The sequence below is a fragment of the Schistocerca americana genome, chromosome 10 (assembly GCF_021461395.2).
Source record: "Schistocerca americana isolate TAMUIC-IGC-003095 chromosome 10, iqSchAmer2.1, whole genome shotgun sequence".
Lineage (NCBI taxonomy): Eukaryota > Metazoa > Arthropoda > Insecta > Orthoptera > Acrididae > Schistocerca > Schistocerca americana.
The window spans coordinates 149,847,198-149,875,137 of record NC_060128.1 but is presented as its reverse complement, the minus strand read 5'-3'; the positions used below and the strand labels follow the sequence as shown (position 1 = coordinate 149,875,137).

The following is a 27,940-nucleotide window of genomic DNA, read 5'->3' as shown; positions in this document are numbered from 1 at the left end:
GATAACACCAGTCTCTCAGGCTCAGACAGTTTTAAGACCAGACATAGCACAGTGACGTAGTAACTGGCAACTGTCTGACCCAAACAGTATTGAAACACGTGGGTCAGAGATCGCGCACAGTGTCAATGCGACACGTCCTTGCACACATGGACTAGGCTACCCCAGATCACATAAGAAACAGATTGCCCGATCGCTTGGTCTAGCAGGCAACCCATGTCTGGGAATGGCCACCAGGCGGCAGCAGCATCACACCCTTACTTGTGACACCAACCACTAAATAGCACTCTGTTCTGTGAAATATATGTCAACATCATCCGAATGCGTGCAGCTTTCCACCATTTGGCATCTGTGAAGTACAGCTGTTTCTGACATACCACTGGTAGTGGATCGAGTCGTCATCACGATTGCCTGCGAGTATATCAACTGTGGAAGGAGTAGACGGACAAATCCTGAACTAAAAATGTTCAGATTTCCCGTCAAAGATAAAGAAAGGTTACGGAAGTCGATTTTAAATCCAGGTAAATCAATAAATTAGTTTTTACTCACAATATTTAATGTTTCTCAATATTTATTTTTTTCGAAGATATCGTTGTTAAGTGCGTACTTGAAATTATATTCATTTACAACTAACAGTAATCAAATGCAAAATGTGGTTATACTTAAGAACGCTTACAGAAATACTTAGAAAGGAAGCAAATTCTGTTTCTTAAACTTATTTACAGTCTCAATGTGAATAATATATTGTCATTATAACTCACCTAATCCCTATACATACTCTATGCAAAATAAATAATTATGTCGGTAATGTCAGGACACGAAACCCACTGCTCGGTGCAATATTTGTCAGTAAATTAACTGATTATATTTCAGAGACATTGAGAAGATTTTGAAAGCTTTCTAGTGTTAACCTGCGCGCGGAGGAGCTGTATAACAAAGAGGAAATAAACGACATGGAAGGCGAGTGTAAAACCTAAGTGACTGCAATACAGTCTCCATTTAAACAGTAACTTGCAAGAAATGTTTGTGTGTTACTTTTCATTTATTTCATTTCGCATATGATTGTGAGAAGTATCCCTACAGTAGAAATAAACTTGGTTTGTCAAATTACAGGAGCTAATCTACATTCTTCGATTGAAAACTCGGGAAAAACCACAGTCGATCATGAGCTACAGTCAGCTGTGCAACGAATGCATTTTGCACGCAGTGCTCTAGCCGAACACAAATCGGCGTCACTCACGTCACCGAAGATACAGCGTTGCCAATTCAGGACATGGACAGATCAGTTAGCATTGTAGCGTCACCTGCGACACCTGCTGACCGACGGGAAAACTATTTTTACGGTTTGCCTGTTCCGCCGTAAGGACGGTCAATCTGTTTCTTACGTGATCTAGGTAGGCTACGAAGCTATTTGCTCGTGGTTGACAATCTGGATAATTGCAAATTTGAATAACTGAGGTCCAGATAATCGAGTCTGCAATGTCTATGGCTTTTACGAAGCCACTACTACATTGTGCATAGTTCAAAAGTGGTGTACTTTCAGTTGCCCCTCAATTTGGAGAGAGAAAGAAACATCTTCAGGAGACAGCTTGGTGCTGTTAAGATGGTGGGGAGCAGTGTCACCACAATGTTCTCGGCACAACGACACACACACACACACACACACACACACACACACACACACACACACACACACACACATACCTGGAAGTTATCACAGGGAGAGCCCGGCCGCAGGCTTATGCCGCCGGGAGGCAGGCCGACAGCAGCGGCGAACTCGCTGGTGCTGCGGCAGGTGGCGGCGTCCGTGCCATTCTGGCAGGCCAGCTCGCACAGCCGCCGCTTGTCCGTGCCCGAGCTCAGGAAGCACTCCGTCATGTTCCACTCGAGGCAGATCGAACCGGTGCACTCCCCGTTGATGCACAACTGCAATATAATAGACTGAGTCTCAGTATGAGTCACACACTAGCAAACACTGTCTAAAACATGAAACATCCCTGTTGTTGTTGTTGTTGTTGCTGTTGTGGTCTTCAGTCCTGAGACTGGTTTGATGCAGCTCTCCATGCTACTCTATCCTGTGCAAGCTTCTTCATCTCCCAGTACTTACTGCTACCTACATCCTTCTGAATCTGCTTAGTGTATTCACCTCTTGGTCTCCCTCTACGATTTTTACCCTCCACACTGCCCTCCAATGCTAAATTGGTGATCCCTTGATGCCTCAGAACATGTCCTACCAACCGGTCCCTTCTTCTTGTTAAGTTGTGCCACAAACTCCTCTGCCCCCCCAGTTCTCCTCATTAGTTGTGTGATCTACCCATCTATTCTTCAGCATTCTTCTGTAGCACCACATTTCGAAAACATCTATTCTCTTCTTCTCTTAACTATTTATCATCCACGTTTCACTTCCATACATGGCTACACTCCATACAAATGCTTTCGGAAATGACTTCCTGACACTTAAATCTATACTCGAGGTTAACAAATTTCTCTTCTTCAGAAACACTTTCCTTGCCATTGCAAGTCTACATTTTATATCCTCTCTACTTCGACCATCATCAGTTATGTTGCTCCCCAAATAACAAAACTCATTTACTACTCTAAGTGTTTCATTTCCTTATCTAATTCCCTCAGCATCACCCGACTTAATTCGACTACATTCCATTATTCTCGTTTAGCTTCTGTTAATGTTCATCTTATATCCTCCTTTCAAGATACTGTCCATTCCGTTCAGCATCTCTTCCAGGTCCTTTGCTGTCTCTGACAGAATTACAATGTCATCGGCAAACCTCAAAGTTTTTATTTCTTCTCCATGGATTTTAATACCTACTCCAAATTTCGCTTTTGTTTCCTTTACTGCTTGCTCAATATACAGATTGAATAACATCGGGGAGAGGCTACAACCTTGTCTCACTCCCTTCCCAACCACTGCTTTCCTTTCATGCCCCTCAACTCTTAGGTTAAACATAATTTTGGAATAATACTCTCACAAATATTAGGAAATTGTCTTTAAGATGTGATGTATGAGGGCTATTTATAAATGCATCTCTAATTCATCATCAATCATTGCATTAAAGGGACTTTAAGATGTACATCAGATAAAACAAAAGAAATACCCACAAAAGAGAGAGAGAGAGAGAGAGAGAGAGAGAGAGAGAGAGGTCCTCTTCATGACACTAGACAGCACCAAAGACAGTGAAAAGTCAGTATGAATATTTAAATAATAATTTTAGTTTCAAAATGAGGTGTCCTAATGCCTTAGTGGATTTTGTTTGAGGTGTATGTCCTATTAATACTCCCATAAGTCAACAGTTCCTCTCATTAAGAATTGCTATCTGAAATACAGTATATATAATTCCACATAGTAAATGGAATGACACCATTAATAAATATGGACTTCGATCAGAAATCGGTAGCTAAGGTAGAATATTCAAAATTTCTAGTTGTATGCATTGATGAGGGGTTGAACTAGAAAAAGCACACTGAAGATCTGCTGAAACGTTTGAGTTCAGCTACTTACACTATTAGGGTCATTGCAAATTTTGGTGATATATGTCTCAGTAAATTAATTTACCATGCCTGTTTTCATTCTCTGCTTTCGTATGGCATCATATTCTGGGGTAACTCATCATTGAGTAAAAGAGTGTTCATTGCACAAAAGCGTGTAATCAGAATAGTTGCTGGAGCTCATCCAAGATCATCCTGCAGACACTTATTTAAAGAGCTAGGGAACTTCATTGTAACCTCACAATATATATATTCACTTATGAAATTTGTTATTAACAATCCAAACGAATTCAAAAGTAATAGCAGTGTACATGGCTACAACACTAGGGGAAAGGGTGATCTTCACTATTCATGGTTAAATCTAACTTTGGCTCAGAAAGGGGTAAATTATGCTGCCACAAAAGTCTTTGGTCACTTACCCAGTAGCATCAAAAGTCTGACAGATAGCCATATATCATTTAAAAGGAAATTAAAAGAATTTCTGAATGGCAACTCTTTTTACTCATTAGATGAACTTTTGGATGTAGTAAGTGGGCAATTTCCCCATCACCCGCCCCCACCCCCACCAAAAAAAAAGAAAAAAAAATTGTGTAATGTAATATCCTGTATAGACAACTTTTATTAACCTGACACGTTCCACATCATTACAAAGTGTCATATTCATGATCTATGGAGCTAATCTAATCTAATCTTTATTGCTTGAATGGGAACAAGAAATCAAGGTTCAAGACCATCAAGTGAAAGACAAAATATGTATTTTTGATCTCTGACAACTGTTACAGCAGCTTTTTGGTCAGGAAAAGAAGGGAAGGAGATGTAGAAACAAGCAGATGGTGGCAGGGAAGGAGAAGGAGATAGAAGGCGGATGGAGATGGAAAATTCATTTTGGAATTCTAAAATTTGCTGTTTGTGCAATGCATCACTTCAATGCTTCCAGTAGCTTGTTACATCTTTGACTTTTCTGAATAACAGCCACATACTTTTCCTTTACTTTTCTCTCTACCACCTCTGTCACTTTCGAATCCACACAATGTATTGTCACTGTGCGAGATGGGAGGTGACAGAGAGCGGTATCTGCCCAAACAGTTTGGGGAGGGAACTCAAACACTTCAGTGTTTGACCTTTCTAATCAGAGCTGCACATCTCATCATTTCAGATACAACAGTAGCACAATGCAACTTCTGCCAGATAAAGGCTGTGTTTCAAACCCAGAACATTGCCTTATTTTTCTTACAGGAGCACTAGTCTTCTGTGAAGTTTGAAAGGAAGAAGAGAGGTAAAGCCAGAATTAAAACTGTGTAGGTGGGTCATGAGTCATCCCTGATAACTCGGACAGTAATAGCACTGCCATGTAAAGCAAGGCTCAGTCTTCAATCTTAGTCCACTACATATTTTCATCTCCCATGTAGTTTCAAAACAACATAAACTTTGCTGCAGAGTCAAAGAGGCCCCAAATGTCTTCAATTATTTCTCACAGTTTTTAGCCAGTATAGCTTCCCTTAATAACATCAAAGCTATTCCCTGATGTCCCAACCCATGTTCTACCACCCTGTCCTTTCTTCTAATCAAGGTTTTCCGCACGGTCCTTTCCTCAACAATTCTGCAGTGAACATCCTGCTTTCTTATCTTATCAGTCCTCCACGTTTTCCACATTCTTTGGTAATTTCACACGCTGAATGATTTCATTCTCTTCATACTAGCACGGACAAAATGACGTGGTAGGTTACCTGTGTGCCCTCATTGCAGCGTGTCTTGTTGGCCTTGGGCATCGGCGCCGGGCACTCGGGCGAGCTGCCACTGCACTTGGAGCTCCAACTGCAGTCGGACTCTGAGCGGCAGAGCACGTTCTGCCGGCTGAGCACGAACTGGCACGTCTCGCTGGAGCAACACGGCCCTTGGCTGGGACTGCAACAGAAGGAAGCAGGGGTAAGAGGTGGTCTCCTCCTAAAAGCAGGCCAGGGCAGTAGATGAGGTTAAAAAAAAACATTCAAATGTGTGTGAAATCTTATGGGACTTAACTGCTAAGGTCATCAGTCCCTAAGCTTACGCACTACTTAAGCTAAATTATCCTAAGGACAAACACACACACCCATGCCCGAGGGAGGACTCTAACCTCTGCCGAGACCAGCCGGATGGGGTTCACCTTACAAGTTTCCACAAACTTCCATTAAATGCTGTTACTGGGGTGGGACATTGCAGGTTGTGATTTTTTTTTGTCGTCAAATTAACAGCAAATTTGAAAGTGAGCAAATAATTTGTTTACAGTGACTGTTTAAGACCAACTGTTGTGAAAATGTGAAAATTTCATGTAACAGTTTCCTTTCAATGACTTTTTTTATAATTTTCGTCAAGTCCTAACTCAAAAACAATTACCAGATTTCCATCATTCTACTTTTGCTGATCAATTACCTTCAGGGAAGATAGTTTGCAGTTGGTTTATACACTCCTGGAAATGGAAAAAAGAACACATTGACGCCGGTGTGTCAGACCCACCATACTTGCTCCGGACACTGCGAGAGGGCTGTACAAGCAATGATCACACGCACGGCACAGCGGACACACCAGGAACCGCGGTGTTGGCCGTCGAATGGCGCTAGCTGCGCAGCATTTGTGCACCGCTGCCGTCAGTGTCATCCAGTTTGCCGTGGCATACGGAGCTCCATCGCAGTCTTTAACACTGGTAGCATGCCGCGACAGCGTGGACGTGAACCGTATGTGCAGTTGACGGACTTTGAGCGAGCGCGTATAGTGGGCATGCGGGAGGCCGGGTGGACGTACCGCCGAATTGCTCAACACGTGGGGCGTGAGGTCTCCACAGTACATCGATGTTGTCGCCAGTGGTCGGCGGAAGGTGCACGTGCCCGTCGACCTGGGACCGGACCGCAGCGACGTACGGATGCACGCCAAGACCGTAGGATCCTACGCAGTGCCGTAGGGGACCGCACCGCCACTTCCCAGCAAATTAGGGACACTGTTGCTCCTGGGGTATCGGCGAGGACCATTCGCAACCGTCTCCATGAAGCTGGGCTACGGTCCCGCACACCGTTAGGCCGTCTTCCGCTCACGCCCCAACATCGTGCAGCCCGCCTCCAGTGGTGTAGCGACAGGCGTGAATGGAGGGACGAATGGAGACGTGTCGTCTTCAGCGATGAGAGTCGCTTCTGCCTTGGTGCCAGTGATGGTCGTATGCGTGTTTGGCGCCGTGCAGGTGAGCGCCAAAATCAGGACTGCATACGACCGAGGCACACAGGGCCAACACCCGGCATCATGGTGTGGGGAGCGATCTCCTACACTGGCCGTACACCACTGGTGATCGTCGAGGGGACACTGAATAGTGCACGGTACATCCAAACCGTCATCGAACCCATCGTTCTACCACTCCTAGACCGGCAAGGGAACTTGCTGTTCCAACAGGACAATGCACGTCCGCATGTATCCCGTGCCACCCAACGTGCTCTAGAAGGTGTAAGTCAACTACCCTGGCCAGCAAGATCTCCGGATCTGTCCCCCATTGAGCATGTTTGCAACTGGATGAAGCGTCGTCTCACGCGGTCTGCACGTCCAGCACGAACGCTGGTCCAACTGAGGCGCCAGGTGGAAATGGCATGGCAAGCCGTTCCACAGGACTACATCCAGCATCTCTACGATCGTCTCCATGGGAGAATAGCAGCCTGCATTGCTGCGAAAGGTGGATATACACTGTACTAGTGCCGACATTGTGCATGCTCTGTTGCCTGTGTCTATGTGCCTGTGGTTCTGTCAGTGTGATCATGTGATGTATCTGACCCCAGGAATGTGTCAATAAAGTTTCCCCTTCCTGGGACAATGAATTCACGGTGTTCTTATTTCAATTTCCAGGAGTGTAGAATTATGTCATGGCCATAACTCCAACTGCAATTAATTTCATCAAGGTCAACCAAAATAGGTTGCTGTTTTCAAGACAGATGAAGAGGACTGAAATATGATGTGCCATAAGCATAGCTGGGTGCAAAACTGATGATCTGTTAATCGTTGATTAGCGAAGTTAACTTTTTGAGTGACAGGTTGAACTTAAAGTTAATTTTCAAAAAAGTTAACAGACTATTTATCGTCTGCTAAATTTCTTCAGGTCCGTTACTCAGTAACTAGGTTTCTGCTGCTTACGAGAGAAATTACTCCATGCCACCAGTGGAAATCATCTTTTGACAAGTTTGGGTCACGTAGGTGTGTGGCTAGCTGGGGTGGGCATGATTGATGCAAACAATCAGGTGTGAGTGAGAATAACTATAGATGTTGGCTGTTTATTGTTGTTTGTTAACTGAGTTTGCGTTAAGCACTACTTTTTGTTCGTGGGATGACTGTGGAAACTAAATCGTGGAATCTGATTCTAGCTCTATAACTAATGAAAATTTGTGAGCACTTTTAAATGATTACATTAATTTTGTATGTATTTTTTGACTGTAAACTGTGTTTACCTAAAAAGTCAAGAAATAGGGCTCACATTTTGAGAATTAACAAATTGCAACAATACATAAGGAGAACACGTGAATCACGGTATGTACAGTTTGGAAAAACAGTGAAAGCTGCTTCTGGTAGAGAAAAATTAAAAAGAAAAATCAATCTTAGCATCCAGATACTGACAGCAGAGCTAGTAGCAGTAATCCGGTTGAAAGAATACAAGGGAGAAACATCCAAGAGTCTTTTGGCTTGTAGTAATTGGCGGCGATGTGTCTCAAGCTAGTGTGGATCAATGCATAGTAAACTTCATTGTTACAAACATGGTTCCTTTACAGGTCACTGGATCAAAGTCATTTGAGAAGCTTATAAAAACCTTTAAACTCAAACAATAGGAGAATATTTGGCACACAAGTTGTTGATGAACATTTTCATTTAAAGCAGCCTCTTATTAAGGGAAATATGCATTGAGAATCAGATACTATACTGTTCTCGTGTATTTTTATTCACCCATGATCTAATATTGATAACTAAATAATCATAAAACAATTAAACTACTTTTTTATTTGTCTTTGATTTTCTACCTAAACTTCCCCATTTAAAAATTTTTCTTTAAGCAACAGTAATTTGTTGGATTCATTTGTTGTTTCACTACACCCACAATATAATGTTTACTATTACAAGTTTTACATTAACAATTAACTTTAACTTCCGATAAATCTCCTGTAAAGTAATGCTTCAATGTGTAATGAAGTTAACTTTCCTAATAATGGATTAACGATTAACCAAATTAACTTTTTGATTAACGTTGCCCAGCTGTGGCCATACGACTGAGGTACCTTCAAGTTCATCAAATACTACAGTCACCCTGATTTTGTTTAACATTTAGCTTTGAAAAAGATCCATTAATGACAGATTCAGCGCCATTCGATACAAGCTCCAAAAGAGGCCCATTGGTCTAAATGACATCCAACTTTGACATATTCGTACAAGCCAGAAGCTAAGCAGTGATCAACTGTTTGGGTGTTCCAAGATGAACTGATCCCAAAAAATGTTATTTCCGATGCAAGAAAATGTCTGCGTGGTTACGCTGGACACGACATAACCATCGGTTTGGAGCACGCTGTTCCAAAGCGGACACATGTGACACATTGTAAGCTACCCGTCAGGCAGAACTACAGGGCACATTTTACGCACGCACGAGCTACTCGGCCACTCCTGCCCGCCACGGCCATCTGTTCACCCTAAATCATAGATCAAATTAGCGAAAACAGCCCAAACTTTGTTTCAAACAGTCTATTATTTGATAGCGAGAAATATCAAAATAATATCTCCGTGCCCATATTCACTTGCTTTATTCCCTAACAACTACTTCATGCTCTCTTATGTCAAATGAAGAATTTTGTGGAAAGCAGTTATCATTACCTCATGAGGAGACATCAGACCTGTTAATCCCGAGTACCTGGCTAGCAGATTTTCATGCGATGGCCCTTGCTTTCTGACAAAATCAATGTTCAAGTTTTATGCATACCTCCCATAATCATAATGTTCGTCAGCGTACCACAGTGGTTAAGGTTTATGGCTACCAATCTGGCAGTACAGGTTCAAATCTTGCCTGTGCACTTTCTTCAATCCTATAGTACAGAATATCATTAAATAGTATATGTCATCAAAAAAATATTCAACAGTAGTCTTTTTCACTGGAGTAATTTCTTAATTAATCAAACATTACATCAAATTCTCCTAAAATGGTTATTCTGTTTGTTACAGAATAGATTACAGAACTGTCTTATTCACCATCACATGCATTGCTTGCTGTTCTACAACATAATATGGCATGAAATTTGTTGTAGAAGCAACAGAAGCGCAAATTCGTAGAGCACGAAAGGCACTAATTTGCATGCCAACGAATTTTTCAGAGGCAATATTGGAAGAAAAACTTTGTTTACATTGAAAGAGATTATTCACTGTTCAATCAACTTCAGTGCAAACTACATGTACGTGGGCATTCCTGTGAAAGCACAATTAAAGAATGGGTTTTTATGGAACCTTCCCTCACAGTGATTTCTCTATCAGTCTTTAGCAAGTTGGGACACTCCAAATCTTTTCTGTGAAAATTTTTTAACCTGCATCTAAAAGTAAACCTAACAGGTCTGGCAAATCCATACAGTATGTGGTGTCACCGCCAGACACCACACTTGCTAGGTGGTAGCCTTTAAATCGGCCGCAGTCAGGTAGTATACGATGGACCCGCGTGTCGCCACTATCAGTAATTGCAGACCGAGCGCCACCACACGGCAGGTCTAGAGAGACTTCCTAGCACTCGCCCCAGTTGTACAGCCGACTTTGCTAGCGATGGTTCACTGACAAATTACGCTCTCATTTGCCGAGACGATAGTTAGCATAGCCTTCAGCTACGTCATTTGCTACGATCTAGCAAGGCGCCATTATCATTTGCTATTTATCTTGTGATGCATGTACCGTCAGACCGATGTTTACCAATTATGGATTAAAGTTAAGTATTCCAGAAGCTACGTACTTTTTTTACTAGACTCAACTCCTTTAACTGTTCCAGACCTCACGCCAGCCTGCGTGAGCTTAAACGCGTGCCTTTCGGCTACCTCATAGTGGCTTGGCTGTCTTGCCAAGTCACAACACAACCAGTATGGCGGACAGGGCCCTTACCCATTATGCTACACTCGCTTGATACAGAAGATATGCATAAAACTTCAACATCAAATTTCTCAGAAATTACGGGCTGTCGCATGAAAGCCACTAGACAGGTCCTTAGGACAGATCCCTCCACAACATGCCTGAGACTCATCAAAATCTGTAACAGGTCTGATCATCCTCTTGTCAGTTTGAATGGAATTCAATAAATTTTAAAGGCAAATCTTTTAAATCACAATAAAAAAAATTGTAGAAAAAATTTGTTTCATTGTTTGCATAAAACTTAAAAGTCAATGCTCATAAAATGCTCTGTTATGGTGCAGAGCTCCATGATCATATTATCAACATCACAACAAATCCATGTGTAGCAAAATCCAAGCCTTAGGGGTGACAACAATTGATGCAAGCCACAATGAAGGTAGTGCTATTTCTTGTATAGTGGGTGCCTTGCTGTTACTGCTTATACCTCTCCGTAACTGTGCAAGAAAGATAAAAAGCCTTTTTTGCAATGTTGAAAACAATGTAAGTTTCTGAAACAGAGACCTGTACCACATTCTACACGAATTTGGCAAGTCTTACATTCAGCAAACAGTTGGGTTGAGGTGCAAAGAACATAGCCAAACGAGACAATGGAGTAAATCAGCTTTCACCGAGACAGATACGGAGATAATCATGACGTGCAATACAATGAGATCAATACCGTGGTGCAGACACCAAGTATCTCAAACTGTGTAATTAATGGGACTGTCAAAATAAACATGTCACAAAACCTAATAAACTGCGATCAAAATTTCAATTTACACAGAGCACCGAGTCTGACACACAATTTATTGAGACCTCATTGGCCATCTAGTCCACCAGAGCAGTAAAACACTGAGCTAATGTGCACTTCACAAATGAATAAGACTCAGTGGGTGTAGCAGGCACAGGGAGTCAGACTGTTGCTACAAATGAAAATGTGACACCAACAATGCTTCACAATCTGCTAGGAGTCTGGGCAGCACAACTCACAACATCTGAACAAGATAACTGGGCCAATCAATGAAATATCATGTAGGAAAATGGAAACAACATATCAGCTGAACATCAAGCAGTACACCATTAATAGTGAATGGAAAATATACCATCTATTTTTGACAAAATCCTCATCTATTTTTGCAGTATTCACAAAATTTGCATTACTTTTTTTTTTTGTAAATGATTTGACACACAAATTTATATGAGTGTCATGCTGCATGACTGAAGACAAAAAAAGCCTTACTTCTTTGAAACTGACTGTTACAAAAATAGGGCTGATTGGAAACTTTTTGACTAGAGCATTTCCTTTTGCAAAACCTCTGGCTAATGGGACATTATTTGTCTTTTCCTGCCCAGTTTGACAATAACAAAATCTGTGGACTATTAATTTAGAAGTTTCTTGGGTATTCATAGCTATGTGACCCAAGTTTAATAATGCTACAGGTACAAATGGCAATGCAGTTAATGTAGAAATAGAACTGAATGTACAGTAACCCTATTTTAACGTTAAGGGAAGAACTTCATAGCAGTCACAAAATGTTACAGATTTTGCTTTCCAATCACTGTAGTGCAGAATATGGGCACTACAGACTATAGTGGCAGGTGGTCGCAAGCATAAACGAACTACAATTTTGACCACTAGAGGGGAGGGGAGCGGTGCAGGGAATTAAGTCCATCACCCTTTGGCAGGGCAGCAGCCTACAGCAGAATTGACACATTGTCACAGGGACTGTCGACACCTTCTGCTGTTGTGAGGGATGTACTTTAAATCTGTGATGGACCATGATTAGTGACTTCACCTATTTCAAAAGAAATGAAAACAATGAGCAAAGCATAACACCAAGCATTCAGGGATAGCTACCATACAATTCCTTGCTGAGGTTAGCAGAGTATTGTTAATGACACAATTCAGGCCCAACCTCTAGTGGTATTTGATGCATCCACAGTTCAAAACATCCACCACTTAATTCACCACAATAAAATTTCTGCACTGTACCATCTTTTGAACTTTAGCTGACAAACAAACATACAGTACATGTTTCTTTGTTATAACGTGCTAGGCCCCCTGGCTGAGTACTATGTTGCATGTATCTTAAATCTTGCTTGTATCTTAAACAGACCATTCATGCGCCCACAACTGTCATGGCACCAGATCACTGAGCACACTGGCACGTCATTGGATTCATACACTTTTTATTTTGCAGACAGGTTCTTGTGCAGATTATCTTTCCAAATTGGGCTTCACCAGATGATGTATAATACTTGTAACTGAAAGTTGGCTACAGTTTCGATATTTATATGCAGAAAACAAAGCTATTTCACACTATCTCTGATGAAATAGTTCATCTGGATACAGTTCGCTATGAAAGAGTGTCTAGTAAGTAATTTTGCATTCTCACATTTTAAGGCAGAGTTTGCCTCAATTAATTAATTTTGCATTTTTGTATTTTGGGGCAGAATATCCACCAATTTCACATTTATTGCAAAACACGAATTTTTTAATTCCTAACCATTAACCAATCACACCGAGAAAACCTGGGAACACAGCAATGACTCTGATAAATGTTATGACCTGCAATATCATCTGTATAACAGTTACACTTACTCTCATCACTGTCATCAACAACAGCTGCTATCAGAGACACATTACCCCAGAGAGAGGCAACTTACCTGCATTGCGTCCCAGCGCGGCGGTAGCAGCCCTTGGCCGACTCATTCTTGATGCGGTCCACCTCCGACACCTGTCGCGGGTAGCAGCACTTGTCTGTGCACTCGTCGTCATCGTAGCCACAGTCGCACTCCTCCCCGATCTCCACAATCTTGTTCCCACAGAAAGCACCCTCCGAAGCTGTGAGGGAAAGTCACAGAGTCAAATGTACATCCTGAGAGAATACAAGTCACCCAAACAAAAAGATCAAATCTGTAAACTTTCAAGATTGATCAGTAAATTCTGAAATTATGATGTAGCAAGATACAGTGAAGAATAGTAACTTGCTATGAGATGAAAAATCCGGGCTGGAATGAATAAGAAAGTTGCCACACACCATATAACAGACATGCTCAGTTGGAGATAGGCACAACAAACAGTCACAAATAAGACTTTCGGCCAGTAAGGCCTATGTCAAAAACAGATCACACACACACACAAATGTAACTGTCTCACACACATGACTGCAGTCTCAGACAACTGAAGCCACACAATGAGTGAGTATGGTGAGTGACAACTTTCCTTTTCTTAATATTGTTGCTATGACATGAAATTCTTAGTGAAATTCAAACTGCAGTTACACAATTACGAAATATTCAATATATTTATCAGTTCTTCAAATTGAAATCCAGTGAGAAATGGGCTGAAACAAAATGAGAGGCATTTCTGAAATATTAACATAGTACAAATATGAAATGCATTACTTTTTCAGATTGCAATTGCATGCCACGAGACCTGAGCTAAAGCCCATGACCTTGCCTGTGACCTTGCCTGTAGCTGGCAATGCTCACACCACTCGAGTTATGAGGTCTCGGATTGCTCATAGGTTGCAGGCTTGAGTTCCGGTGTGGCACACAGTTTTAATCTGACAGGAAGTTTCAAAAACAGCTTTATTAACCCCACTAGACACGCAACTGGACGGTACAGACGTATCAGTATGTGTACTATCACAAACACTGTGACAGAGTGAGGTGGAACTACATTACAGTTAGTTTACCTCCAAATGATTTCTGTCAAGACTATAGTTCAATTCTTTTATCTTGGCGGCTCGCACATGCCCGCCCAGACGCGGGAGATCGCTACGTTGCCAGTTGCACACGACGCACGCGCCAAGAGAAGCAGCACCATAGTATAGCATAGTTCGCAAGCTTACGTTTAGGGGGGAGCGTGCAGTTCATGAAGTACAGCCACCACGGCCGCATCAACCCTTTCGCTGCTACAAAGACGTGCTCCCCGCATTCCGCACTGTGCGCGATTTTGTCACTGCACTGCTCGCCTGTGCAGACACGTGGCATTCCGACTGCTTTGAAACTCTTATCATTAGATTCTACAAAAACTATTTGGCCCAAAAATTAGATTTTTACACATCTTCTTGACTGATACCTCCCCCCCATAAATGACTTAATTTTGTTTCAATGTTCAACACAGTTGTTATGCAGCATTAAATATAGTAAACCATTGCATGAAACTTCGAAGAGTTTGCAGAGGTAAAAGTCCATAGCATACACTTTCCGTATGGTCGATTTTAGTTGCCACAATGTTGAGAATGAAATGTGGACAAGATACCTAAATTTCATATAAAATTTACTGTATAACAATATCTCATTTAATTTAAGTACCACGTAGGTGTCGTATGTAATATTGAGAAATATTCCATCTTTCGCTACTGTAACAAAAGTTTTATTTACACTGGGCACGTTTGGCTTTATTTTAAAGCACTTCAATCATTCAAAAGGAAGTAGACAAAATACATTAAACAACACTGTGGACTCACAAAAACATTAGGACTTGAATATACCGTCTATCAGTGAAGTGCTCTGAGCTATGTCAAATATAATTTTTGTGTGTGGCACACACAAACAGCATTTATTTGCTAAAACACTGATCAGCCGACACAAACGTTGAATATTGTGTTACCACAGCACAAAACTATGAAAGGTGACTTGGCAATGGAGGACACAAAATACTGTCCATTGAAGATGCTTCAAAAGAGAGAAACGAGTCTGGTCTAAATAAGTCTCTTATTACAGTTGCAGAAGAGGAATATATTTCAATACCATTGGTAAAACTGCGACTGTGGAACAAAAACAAGAAAGAGAACATGAGTACCATTGTGTATGTGCCATACCTTTCACTGACTGAAGTGCTTTAAAACAAAGCCAAATGCGCCCAGTGTAAATAAAACTTTTATTACAGTCGCGAAAGACGGAACATTTCTCAATATTACATACGACACCTACGTGGTACTTAAATTAAATGAGATATTGTTATACAGTAAATTTTATATGAAATTTAGGTATCTTGTCCACATTTCATTCTCAACACTGTGGCAACTAAAATCGACCATACGGAAAGTATATGCTATGGACTTTTTACCTCTGCAAACTCTTCAAAATTTCGTGCAATGGTTTACTACATTTAATGCTGCACAATAACTGCATTGAACATCGAAACAAAATTAAGTCATTTATGGGGCGAAGGTATCAGTCAAGAAGATGTGTAAAAATCAAATTTTTGGGCCAAACAGTTTTTGTGAAATCGAATGATAAGTGTGTCAAAGCAGTGGGAACACCATGTGTTTTCACAGGTGAGCAGTGCAGTGATGACAAAATCGCGCACAGCACGGAATGCGGGGAGCAGGTGTCTGCAGCAGCGAAAGGGTTAATTAAGAGACAAAGCACTAGAAATTTCAAAACAATTGCATTCAAACGAATAAAATTCGTGAAGTAAGACACTTCGATATTGTTTTTAAATAAAGAAAATATTAAGCACTACACAAGGTTTGAACTCATAACCTTTCGCTTAGTAGCCCAACACCTTCACCGTTACGCTAACACAACTCATCTGATAACGTAACTTAATGAGGACTCTAACACGTCATGCAAAATACTGATAAACACTGTTGGTATGACTATGAATTATTCACACTTCGTCGAAGTACAATAGGAAATAAACAATTACCGCTGTTCTTTATTGTGAAAAAGCGGTTTGTGAGATTGATACAAACACCTTTCCTTGCTATCGCCTGAATTAGGAATCTTATTGCTTATTTGGTTTAATTAATTAATAGAATATGAAGCAATTGGTATAAAGAATGCTTTTTCCAAGCTTTCTATAAAAGAAAGTCTGCTATCAAGACATTGCTTTTGTTCTATTACTTTATTTATGACTGAACGTTTCTAAAACTGAAGACACTCGTCCGTGCTCCGCACTGCAGTCGAGATCTGGCAACGTCATTCTCTGTTCATTGGCTGACTGTGTTTTGTGACGTCAGATGCGCAGAACGAACCTAAATTCGGCCGCCAACATAAATGACGCGCACTTTAGCTAAAAAAAACACATACACAAGGAGATGACGTTTTCAGTGAGCAAACAGCTCTTAGTTTCTAAAGTGAGTCACTCATTTAAATTCTCGTACTTTTCCTGCTTCCACAAAAATTTAAATTTTTCAAAAATTTTCTATTTAGAAAGTTATCCACATTCAAAAATTTCATATTCCAGAATGTCTGACTCAAATAATTGTTACTTCCAAAATGTGGTAGATCTGACCTGTGAAGCAATTCCTCTTCTTGTTGTCCTCAATAGCATCCAGGACCTTGCTGATGTTGCCGATGCTGCAGCTCGAGAACTTGCTGTTGTTGGGCCGGTCACCCGACGTGGCCGACGCAAACATGATGAAGTTGCCATTGAGCCCACCGGGACGGCATTCTGCTGGGTAATCATGCTGTGAACAACAGAGAAAACAGCAAATTTAAATATCTGCAGTAATCCAAACCCTTTAATTATTCATATAATACAAATATACATTACATAAGAGGATAAAGCACTCCAAAATATGAAGTAATCAAAAACATCTAAGAAGAATTGAATACCAACAGGATAATTAAAAATGAGGTAAACATGTCTGTAGTGTGCAGTGTGTGTAGCGTGCATTTCTCATGATCTGTTACTGCTACAGAATCGTCAATGTAGAGACCTCAAAGAAGTAGCATAGCCAGCTCATTTTTAACGAACAACACGGGTTGTCAGTTAATTTTGTAAATTACATATTTTCTTATTTTTAGATGAGAACATCTAGGATGACTCACATCTTCCACACTCAACACGTCACACCTATGAGAACGGCAAGCCAAAATTAAATTGCTTATTATAGTGCGGCTGTAGGACCAGTGTGGACTGAGATGTACCACCATGAGATGGAACTGAACAGCTCCGAGTCCATCAACGATGCAAATGTTAAAGAAAGAGGAAGGGTCAATTGAATTGTACAGTGACAGTTCAAGTTTAGTTCTGGATAAAATTAGAGAGCTGTTGTTTTGTGATATATAATGAACACTAACAGGCAGTATGCTTTTAACAGTTAACTGATCTGAAGGTGTTTCATTTGAATGAAGTATAAATATCAGATTTTATAGAAGGCAGCAATGTCAGCAAGATGTGCAAGATCATGGTTATAAAACCATTGCAGGAGATTGTATTTCAAGTGACTGAGTATTCACAATTACCACAACATTAACTGAGTACTAATATTGACCAGGCAACTTTGATTAGTCCATCTCCTCCTTACCCCTTTTTCTCTCCATCATCACGTTGTCATCTCCACCTTAACAGGAAGATATGGTTCTTACATCCACAGAATTTCTTTCCAGATGGTAAGTAATATATCTACCAAGTTTGGTTGAAATTGATAAAGGACTTAGATAATGTCTGCAAAACATGTTGCAAATATAGTTGTAAAAAACTAATAAATTAATATGGAATGTCTGATGTGACAGTTGTAGCTGGCTGCGGTGGCCGTGCGGTTCTGGTGCAGCAGTCCGAAACCGCGGGACTGCTACGGTTGCAGGTTCAAATCCTGCCTTGGGCATGGGTGTGTGTGATGTCCTTAGGTTAGTTGGGTTTAAGTAGTTCTAAGTTCTAGGGGACTTATGACCTAAGATGTTGAGTCCCATAGTGCTCTGAACCATTTGTGACAGTTGTAATGCATAAACAGCGAAAATATAGCAAGTGCTAAACTACTTTCCTTTCATCATTTTGTGATGAGTGTCTACGATAAAAGTCATGTAAAAGTTTGAAATTACGTGCAAAGTCTGTTGCAAGTTATAAGTGTTCTCATTCATATAGTCTGGCTATTTGCACGTCATGAGAAATGCTTATTTTTCACCCTCCTCCCTACCCCTTTGAGAGGTAGGTGATTCTTACTCCAATGCTGGATTTTCCCAGAAAGTAAGTGGTAAGTGTACCAAGTTTGGTTGAGATTGATCCAGTGGTGTAGTAGGTGATGTGGAGGAATACATACATACATACATACATACATACATACATACATTTTTATAATGTGTATGGGAAAAAATGAAACACCAAATTAACAGCAAAAGTGAAATTTGAGACTGAATAAGTATATGTCTGTATGACAAGATAATTATCACTATATTTAACAACATCATAATTGTTTTACTTCACAAGGAATTTGAAGGAGTAGGTGCAAAGAACTAAAGCCCCAGAGTTATTTTGTAAGCTGCACACATGAATTCACCAAAATCTCTAGCAGCAAACAGAAAAATGTGAAAATAGTCTGTCTATGTCTGCTAAAAATTGTATTAATTGAAGCCTCTGATATCATTTCATCAATTCACAACCCATCTTTTTCAACCTAACAAGCAACATCCCAAAAAATAACGTCAACACAAAAAAGTATTGTCCATTCACTTTTTGTTTGTGCTAGTACAGGGTGTGGTACAACCAATGAAGCAGTTTTGCGGCATTATAAAAAAGAAATTGGGGTACATTCAGGAAAAAAGTTTCCATTTTTGATGTTAGTAGTTAATACAATTTTATGTGCACTCAGTGTTGAAAGTAACATCCTCAAGATGACGGCTGTTAGCAGTTACACACTTTTGGAGATGATCTCTGAAGTTTTGAACAGCACGTTTACACATATCGCAGAGTATGGCATTGACTCCTTCAATAACCTGTTCTCTTAGCTCTGGTAGCATATGAAATTAACATTTAAACACTTTTTTTCTTCAGATATTCCCACGGAAGTAAGTCACAAAAACTCAAGTCTGGTGACTGTACAAGCCACTCCGCATCACCTCTCAAAGAGACCTGATGTGCTGTAAACATTTCTCGCAAAACAGGCTCCTCCTCAAACTGTGGTTGCACATTTTCTAGTGTATTGGTGGACTTGCATTGGTCACGTGTATTTCTTCTCAGCATGCTACTAGTTTCCTCCAACTGTGGAACCCACGTACAAATTGTGTTCACGTTGGAAACAGCACTGTTTCACAAAATGTTGAACTGGCACCTAAAAGGTCTTTACATCATGATCACAGATCGGTTGTTTTCAAAATATGCATGCAAGGCAAAGTCCCAATGTGCTCCAGTCCAAACCACATTGGCTACTAAAGTGAAGCTACCGACAGAACGAATGGAGACGATATGCAACTGTCTCCCCCGCTGTCACCACTTAACCAGTTATGCCTTGAAACTTCTTAGTCGGTTCGGCCACACTCTGTATGATGCCACTCATTTCAACATCATTATGTAAATGGATGAAGTCTCAAGGGATGAAGTCAATACTCGATATCAGTAGGTTAAATCGAAATTCTCATAAATAACACCTAGAGCTGACTATATAGCCTACAAATGAAAGTTAAAAACAGCCATTAAATTACGCCTCCTGTTGAGGGGGAAAAGTTAAAGACTTGTTTTCATTTCAAAGCTAAGGTTATTTCTGCCACTAAATGTTGCAAAGACAGCAATTGACCAGCATCATATTATTCTCATTGTTCTAATCACATCATAGCTGTCTTAAGGTAGTGAAAGCTCCCTCACTGAACCATCCATTTCCAGCATGGTCATTCTCGTTAGTCTCTTCCCTGTCATCACAAGCATTTTGGTTGCCAATGACAATTGCAATGACGACATCATCCATTAACACAGGATCATTTAGTAATCGTGAAAGTGTTACGGAGATGATAGATAAACTCCAGTGGAAGACTCTGCAAGAGAAACGCTCAGTAGCTCGGTACAGGCTTTTGTTGCAGTTTCGAGAACATACCTTCACCGAGGAGTCAAGCAGTATATTGCTCCCTCCTACGTATATCTCACGAAGAGACCATGAGGATAAAATCTGAGATATTAGAGCCCACACAGAGGCATACCGACAATCTTTCTTTCCATGAACAATACGAGACTGGAATACAAGGGAGAACCGATAGAGGTACTCAAAGTACCCTCTGCCACACACCATCAGGTGGCTTGCGGAGTATGGATCTAGATGTAGATGTAGATGTAGAACACTTGATTGTCAGTAACATCAATCTCACGTCTGAGCCTGTCTTGAGTATTTTCCCCACATTCTTCAAACCCCAAAGATTCCCTAATCATCCAAGATAGTTCAGATACAAACTGGCTACTTGGTTGCACTGAAGGAGGAAGCTTATTCTATTCCTTGTGCTGTGTCTAAATCCTGGTATTCTGCCACATCCATCATTTTTCTGTGCAGGCTGCCTGCTTCACTGTCAGGTACATCTGCAAATTTTGTAACAGCATCAGTATTCTTTTCAGTTCCTCACCCTCTGCATTTCAAACTCCATATTCTGAGCATATTATGTTCCACTAGCACCAACCTTTGACTAGTCTATTATTTTAGGTTTATTGGAAACAAAATGTTTACATTTAGTTGCCACTAAAAAGGGCACAACAGCAGCACAATATGTCACAAGACATGGCTCAGCCATAGACACAGAACAACAGCAATGGCAGGTGGAAGGAAGGGGGAACGGTCCAATTGCCCATCTCAGCACCAGTGCATCTTCTACATAATGCATGGCAAGTGTAAATTTGAATTTCCTGTATGGTATGCTTTTGGCAAACAGATGTTTCAGTTGGTCTGTATTTGGATAATCATGCCTCTTTATAGTATTTTATTCTGTCTTGTGTTTTAGATAATTTATTTGTCACACAGATTTCCTTCTTGTGTTATAACATCACGAAAGAATGTTAGGAAAATCGTGATCAAACTTGTACGACTCTGAGTTAGTGGACAGTATCGATTTACTTAAAAGCAGTTTCTAGTAATTGGCACTGAACATCCCGCAAACAAACAAGACTCTCCCCAATACACAACACTGCCTTAAAAATAAAGAACTCTCCAAGCACTTACCGGCGAACCAAAGTTGTGGCCAATTTCGTGAGCGAGTGTGAGCTGTGAAACCTTTGGCGGGACACGGCTGTTGTAGTTGACGAACGTGATGATGCCAGTGTTGAGGCTACGCTTCGTCGAGTGGTACAGCCCACCAATTGTCTCTGTGTACGTTTTGAACTTCTCACATATCCCACCAGATGCACCTGTAATCAAAAAATGTTAAAAATCTCTGAACTAACTACTGAAATACTTACTATGCAAAACAAATTTTGTCAATAAAATCTGGCAGAGCAATGCCAATATTGAAATAAATTTGCCTTCTGACTCTCAATTATGTAATACATCTCGAAATCTAAAAAGCTGAAATATGATGTGTGTGACAAAATTAATGAGACTCATAACATGCGAGCAATATGGCAACAGTGTGTTTTTCTACTTGTGCAGAGCGCAACGTTCATCCCTTCCAGATGCTCAGTCCAAGTTTCAGCTCCATATAGCCATCACATTATTTTTGAGAGCACCATCAGTAAAGTGTGTGTTACGAGAATGGAACAGCAGAACTTAAAGTAATGTTATGCCATCCAGTTTTATGTTGGACTTCAGAAATCTGCGAGTCTGACCTTTCAAAAGCTGTAACAGGCTTTTGGTAAAGATTCCTCATCAAGAGCACAAGTTTTTCATGGGTACAAATCATTTCTCAAAGGCTGAGAATAAGTTGAAAATGAACCTCACCTGGGGAGACCTCCAACTTCAAATACCAATGAAAACATCGAACATATGGCTGGTCTTGTGGGATCAGAACAACATTAAACAAAAAGGATGATGGCTGACCTGTTGAACACTTTCATCTTACAGCAAATTTTGAGTGAAGTTTTGCACATGTGAGAATTTTGTGCCAAAATGGTGACAAAAACCTCACAACTGAGCAGAAGGACAATCGAAGAAACGTGTGTTGCTCTTCCTGAGAGGGTTGCCAATGACCGTGAATGGTTCAGTCATGTCATTTCAGTAAGGGATCCTGGATTTTTGAGTACGATCCCGAGACAAAGCGACAAAGTGAGGAGTGGCACACTGAGAGATCTCCTCAGACAATAGAAAAAGTTAGAATGGCCAAGTCAAAGATCAAATCAATGCTGATTTGCTTTTTAACAGTAATGGTATCAAGCATACAGAATTTGTTCCTCCAGACCAAACTGTCAATGAAGCTTTTAACAAAGATGTCCTTGAAAGGGTCAGGAAAACAAGTGAGACCAGATACTGGAATGGCAGACAAGTGGATGCTGTATCATGGTAACACCCCATTTCAAACGACCAGTTCCATCATGGTATTTTTGACCTCAAAATGCATTCCCGATGTTCCACGGTTCCCTCCTACTCATCTGATCTGAGTCCTTGTGACTACTTTCTTATCCCAAAATAGAAAAATGTCTTTCTGGGACACTAGAGAACATTCAGAAGATTGTGACTGACATGTTAAAGGTTCTAGCAGTTAAAGCCTTTCAGTGCTGCTACCTAGACTGGATATAATGGCTATACTGGGGTATAGCTGGCAAGGGAGCTACACTGGGGGGGACAATCATGTCACTGGAAAAAAATAAAAACTACGATAAAAAAATTAGTCTCATTACATTTCTCACACACCTTGTACTGGCAGTGAACAGAATTTATTCATAAAACACATATTTCACACTGTCTCCATGTGTCGTCACATGAGCATTATTGATTTGCATTTTTCATAAATGATCCTATTTAATGTGCAGTATGAATCCATTAACCTCCTTCAAACTATGATACACTAGGAAGGTCACACTTGGCAGTTTTATTAAGACATTTCAAAATCACATCAAGTAACTGACTGTTCATGCTCACTGCTGTGTCGTATGGGCACCAATGATTAGAAAAGTGTATTTGTAGAAGTAGTCATATCACACACTTGCACACAAAGAGAAAGTTTCTTGGCATGCTCATTTTCTCCAAGCACAGTTGCACAAGATGACAGTTACAATACTTCCACAAATATCAGCAGATGCTCACCAGATGCAGAGGCAACCCAAGCAAGCCCCAGCGTACCCCCGGTGAAGTCGCGATACGTGAACACGTATGCCAGACAGAAGTCCTCGTGGTTGCCCAGAGAGTGCAGATTCAGGAAGTTGCTGACGTCAATGTTTTCCATACAGAACTGGTTCGGGTCACCTCTCCATCCGGGCTGACACGGGGCATCATCGTCTATCTGTTGACACAATCACACAGAGGATTATATTCTGGAGAACTGCCACTCAAATTAATCACTGTTTCAATTTTGCTGGACCACCTTCCACTATACACTCGAGTTCGACTAGGTCAACAATCTACAAATTCTGGCAGAATTTCTCCCATCAAAAATTTATATTTTATTTCATTCTCTCCAACTAATTCAAAATTAGTTGGATGAATTGATGAGAAATTTCTCCATAATTTTTCTGGCGATACGCTAATTCAAATTTTTCAGGAGAACGCGTAAGAGAGTATTCACAAACCTTTATCCTCTGAACTTCAAACTTGATGTTTCGGTGCTCAACATTGCCGTCAAACTTAGTATCCCTGTAAATATAGTTGACAGCCGTAACGTGGTGTGCAATGAGGGACAAAATCTCCTCCCTCGTCTTTTCCGCATCACCGTTTACCTGCAAACCAAACAATTCGAATACCTCAGAAATCTGTATGAGACTGAGATTCAATTACAAGAGATACTTTGGAGAAGTCACATATTCATGTACTGCAGGCAAAAACAGGTGAAGAAATCTGAAGAAGAATAAACTGTTTACTACATCTACATACAAAGTCCATCAGCCATCACAGAGTGTACAGCAAACAGGAGCTCATACCGACACTTGTCATTACATTTTCTGTTCCTCTCACAAATGGTGCAAGGGAAAAACGAATATCTATGTACTTCTAAACACACTCTTATCCTGTCTTTGAGGTACTTACATCTACTACATCTACATCTACATCCATACTCCGCAAGCCACCTGATGGTGTGTTGCGAGGGTACTTTGAGTACCTGTATCGGTTCTCCCTTACGTGAGCTGTGTGTTGGTGACAAATGATCATTCTGCAGTCTGCTGGAATTTGTAGTACTCTGAACTCTTTCAACAGTGCTTCATGAAATGAACACAATCTTCGTTCTGGGAATTCCCATTTGAGATCAAGTAGCATTTCCGTGATACGTATGTGCTGATGAAACCTATCGGTAGCAAATCTAGCGGCACGCCTCTGAATTGTTTTGATTTCTTACTTTAACCTGGCCTGGTGGGGACCCCAAACGCTCAAGCAGTACTGAAGAATGCACCATATAAGTGTTCTGTGGACCATATCAGTGTTCTGTATACAGTTTGCTTTATAGACGAGCTACATCTCCTTAGAGTTGTCACAATAAACCAAAGTCAACAATTTGCCTTTCCTACAACTAACTTTATTCACTCATTCCATTTCTTGCCACCTTGTATGTCCCGCCTAGATGTTAAATCAATGTGCATGTGTCAGACAGCACACCGCTAATACTGCAGTCAAAAATTACAGGGTTGTTTTTCCTACTTATTTGCATTCAAGCAGGCAATTCTGCTTCATATCCAGAAAGGTGACATGACGAATTCCCCTTATGCTGCCACGAGTGATGTGCAAAATAATGCTCTGCTTATATTTTGAATCCTTCTGTCAGTACCTGAGATCTCTTCAGATAAGAGCATTGTCCATGTAATATTAAGTTCCACTGTAGAGTTTTTGCATGGTACACAGTTTTATTCTACCTTCAAGGTTCATTATTATATGAGAGGGGCCTCAGAATTTATATTACCAATTGAGGTGGTGACAAGGAAAAATATATGAGTCAAAAAAGAATTACTTTTTTTTTCCAAAGATGGAATTGTGGAAGACTTGGCACTGAAATGCTAACACACTTAATGAATGTAGCCCAAAGCATGGATACCCTGATGGTACTTGCTACCAAAAGCAGTAGTCATCTGATGAAACTAATGCGATTTTTTTCTGATTGTTCTGGTTGTGCTGACAATATGTTGGAAATGTGTAATACATTTGCTACATTTTATCTTCATTTCAAAGATACTGTAATTATGTATTTACTTGCTATAAACCATTTTAATGTATTTCCTTTAAGCCTATTCTACAAGCAGGTAGCTGTAAGGGTTCACCAAAAATGTAAGATAAAAAAAGCCAAAAAAGCAGCAACATGATGTCTTACCTGTATGCAGAGTTACCTAAAAATGGAGAAACTGTAAAACTGAGCTGCACTTGCAACATTTGCAGCCCCCTTCTTGCAAGCTCCATGAACGTGTGACATATGAGAGGCATTCAGTAACTAATGCAAACACACTTTCTTTACTGAAAGCAGATTGGTTTTATTCAGGATTCCAATACACTTTATTATTCCCCACTCTTCCAGCTACAAAAACCTATTTTTCAATCTCATCTCCGTTCAATGTGACAGCCTTACATCACCTTACTGGGGGGGCCTTTATGCCCGCATGGTACCACTCTACTGGTCGATGTCGGAGCCAACATCTTGTTGCAACAAGAACCTTCCCATCATCCATGTACTGCTTCCTACGGAGTGCATCCTTCACTGGGCCAAACAGATGGAAGTCAGAAGGTGCAAGATCTGGACTGTAGGGTGGATGTGGAATAACAGTCCAATGAAGTTGTGTGAAGTACTCTCGGTAAAGCGGACTTGTGAGAGGCCCGGCATTCTCACGGAACACACATTTGTCATGTTTCATCGCCTGTGACGCAAGTGACAATGTTTGACAAAAAACTGTTACGACCAGCCTCATAATACACAAGCAGTTATGTGCAGATGGTTGTCCTCGACTGTGGGCAGTCAATGAGTGTGTCTACGTGTCCCAACATTGAAGGAGTCACAGCTGTGTACCAGTACATGGGACACTGGAGGGCTTTGCCCTCCCTTGTTGCGATGACGACAGACACCTTGCCGAACAATTTGCCATGCTTTTGTGGACTGTCAGGTCTCTGTAGGCAATCTGCAAGTAGCTATAAACATCTGCAGTGCTCTGGTTTCCTGCCAAAAGAAGTTCACCAACAGATCTCTGCCTGTAACACACCTCCATTACAGACACTATTTTGAAGGTTAAGTATAGCATCACAACCTATCAGAACTTCAATGAGCTATATCAGATAATGCAAGATATTCCACAATGTCTCACAATAAATTCCCAATTTTTCAATGGAAACTGGTAAAAAAAAAAAAAAAAAAAAAAAAAAAAAGGGAGGGGGAATACTTATTGAACCCCCCCGTACCTGGTGAGCAGCTCTTCCCAGTGCTAGAATCAGAGGACTAGAGAAAGCCACCAGCACGAGGACGACTCAGTCAGCACTCACCGTCTCTGAGATGTGCCTCCAGATGAGGGGGTCAGTCTGTATGAAGAGCGAGCACGTGTTGCGGTTGTCCTCCTTTGGCCGGGTCGCCCTCTTGGTTCTGCTACCGCCTCCGCTGCCCTCGTTGGCCTCGCGGCTGTACTTCTGGTAGGCATCCGCTCCCTGCTCTTCCCAACTGCTCCGCGTCTGCCCCCTCGGTGGTGAGGGCGGAGGGGGTGGCGGCTCGGGCTCCTCTTCGTCCGCCGAGTTCTGGACACGGTCCATCCACTGGACCACATCGTCCGTGATGCCGCAGCCTCCGACGTGACCTACAACACGATATACCTCAGCTTGTAACAAAAATAAATATGCTGACGATCGGGCCCTCGCTACAAGATGTAGCACAATTGAAGCATCTGAGGACATCCTAACGAAAGACCTGAAGATAATGGGTGAATATTTCTGTAAGTGGAGACTTCAACCAAATGCTTCCAAAACAGAGGTTAGTTGCTTCCGTCTCAACAACAAACTCGGCGGAAAGGAACTCAACATTCGATTTGAAAACACGATTCTCAGGCACAATAAAACTCCGAAGTACTTGGGCATGACGCTGGACAGAGCACTATCTTTTAAAGAGCACCTAACAAAGACTGCTGAAAAGTTAAAGACAAGAAACAACATTATTCAAAAGCTCTGTGGTAATACTTGGGGAGCAGCAGCCTCCACTCTCCGCACCTCTGCTTTAGCAATTGTATTCTCGGCTGCTGAATACTGTGCTCCGATTTGGCTAAACAGCCGACATGTAAAAAAGGTGGATGTCCAGCTGCATAACACTCTAAGGATGATTATGGAGTAAATAAAAACCCACTCCAACGCAATGGCTCCCAATATTAAGCCACATCCCGCCGCCACACCTGTGACGTACTGACACCCTTGTACGTGAATACAAAAACATCGTGGCAAACCGAAGCCTGCCAATCCGCCAAGACATTGAGGCTGCAAACACTAATAGGCTTTGATCTAGGAACCCGCTACAAGAACAGCAAGGACCTGTGTGCAAGAAGGTTTCAGCATCACAAATGCACGGT

The 27,940-nt window shown here is 41.1% G+C and overlaps 1 protein-coding gene across 2 annotated transcripts in view; it reads right to left on the bottom strand.

Moving 5' to 3' along the window:
• The window catches only part of LOC124552410 (disintegrin and metalloproteinase domain-containing protein 10), a 523,851-nt gene that overhangs the window by 20,806 nt on the left and 475,105 nt on the right, over positions 1-27,940 (bottom strand). For both annotated transcript variants that reach the window (XM_047126674.1, XM_047126675.1), the window contains exons 4-11: positions 26,877-27,181; positions 23,999-24,145; positions 23,517-23,712; positions 21,501-21,685; positions 16,880-17,054; positions 13,294-13,471; positions 5,229-5,406; positions 1,702-1,923 (exon numbers count right to left, since the gene is read on the bottom strand). In XM_047126674.1, coding sequence (XP_046982630.1) covers positions 1,702-1,923; positions 5,229-5,406; positions 13,294-13,471; positions 16,880-17,054; positions 21,501-21,685; positions 23,517-23,712; positions 23,999-24,145; positions 26,877-27,181 — 1,586 coding nt within the window. The remainder of the gene's footprint in view (positions 1-1,701; positions 1,924-5,228; positions 5,407-13,293; positions 13,472-16,879; positions 17,055-21,500; positions 21,686-23,516; positions 23,713-23,998; positions 24,146-26,876; positions 27,182-27,940) is intronic.